Source organism: Myzus persicae, unplaced genomic scaffold, assembly GCF_001856785.1.
Source record: "Myzus persicae strain clone G006 unplaced genomic scaffold, MPER_G0061.0, whole genome shotgun sequence".
In the NCBI taxonomy this organism is placed as follows: domain Eukaryota; kingdom Metazoa; phylum Arthropoda; class Insecta; order Hemiptera; family Aphididae; genus Myzus; species Myzus persicae.
In genome coordinates, this window is record NW_019103270.1 from 1 (window position 1) to 1,543 (window position 1,543).

The window sequence follows — 1,543 nt, forward strand, 5'->3', positions numbered from 1 at the left end:
CCAGGCCCTGGACACTTAACAGTATTATCAAAATCAATTCCGCCATTTTAAAGAAGGAAAACCCTTATCATTTGACATTTGTTATTGTGATAAGATTCAAAATGTTGTTCCATTTGTCCGTTTATGATTCATTGCATTTGTCAAGATTCATTGTTCAGTCTGCAGTCATTGAGTCTTAACTGTTTCGACATTGAATTTTATATTTTAATATCGCATATTTGTTTTTCGTTAATTGTTTTACCAATCTCTTAAGATGGTATTTGTTTGTGCCGTTAGAAAGTGTGTGAACAGCAAAGTTAAAAGCCAAAATAAGGATTGTAAATTACATAAGATTCCCAATGATAAAACACTGTAAGTATATTGTGTATTTAATTTGTTGTAGGTAACACAAGGAAAAAAAAATGTTAACAAGTACAACATGTAACTAAAATATACATTTATCATTTTATAGTGTTCACGAGTGGTTACAAAATTGCGATAGACTTGATCTTCGTGACAAGTCATTGGAATACTTGCTAAAGAATGTACGAGTTTGTGGTAAGCATTTTACAACTAAAATGTTAAGTAATCCTGAACACACTCGATTGTTACCTAAAGCAGTACCTACTGAATTTGGTGAGTAAATATAATTTACATATTTTTGGCTAACATAAAATATTTAGCTATAGCCCACGATATATAATTATTGATTATGATTTAGAATTGTGTTAATTGATATGCTCAAATTGTTACAAAATAGAAATACATGCAATATTGTATACACTTTTCATCGACCTTTAATATTATTGTTTAACGCGCTATTATTATTTTATTGAATTTAAAGTTTATCACCTAAATATAGTCTTAGATATATTATTAATTTAATAATAATATTTGTTTAGAATTAACGAAGGATTATTTGTAACTTAGATTTCAACTATATTAATGTTAATAAATGTAATTAAATAATTATTTGTTGTGTTATTACTTATTAGTTGTTATAGTGACAGAATCAAACAAAGGTAAAAGAGTTTGGTAATAAATTAACTGTAGTTAATTAAGTTAATTAAACGTTTAGAATGTTAAGTTATAACTTAAACGTTAATAGACAATAAAGAACAAACAATATTTTCAACTCTAAAAGTTTAAAATGTTGAAAAAATGTTAATTTAACTCAATTAAAAAGAAGTTAATTATTTGGTTTTAAATCGCAACCTAGGTCACACATAGTGATAGTGTAATGTAATAATAATAAAAATGTAAATTCATTAAAAAAAAAAAATAATAACTATATAAATATATCCTATTGTTTTTTATTGCACACTAGCTGAAGTGGTTTAATTATCTAGAACATGATTTAAAATTTTATTTTATTTTCAAACTAACTGTGACAAGTGTAATGTATTACTGATTCTTTAAATAGTTTAGTTATTAAGTTAACTAGAAACTAACCTATTATTTAAGGTCTAAAATTTCTAAGAACTATGAAATTTGAAATTATAATGTGTCTTTCAGATCTTTTGGATTAATAACCTAGTGATAAACAACAGTTGCATTAATAATA

At 25.0% G+C, this 1,543-nt stretch overlaps 1 protein-coding gene across 1 annotated transcript; it reads left to right on the forward strand.

Moving 5' to 3' along the window:
- The first annotated feature begins 74 nt into the window (after nucleotides 1-74).
- On the forward strand, nucleotides 75-951 carry LOC111034135 (52 kDa repressor of the inhibitor of the protein kinase-like). Its single transcript, XM_022315189.1, has 2 exons — nucleotides 75-351; nucleotides 452-951. The coding sequence occupies exons 1-2, from the start codon at nucleotides 254-256 to the stop codon at nucleotides 621-623; spliced, it is 270 nt and encodes an 89-aa protein (XP_022170881.1). The 5' UTR covers nucleotides 75-253; the 3' UTR covers nucleotides 624-951.
- The last annotated feature ends 592 nt before the right edge of the window (nucleotides 952-1,543 follow it).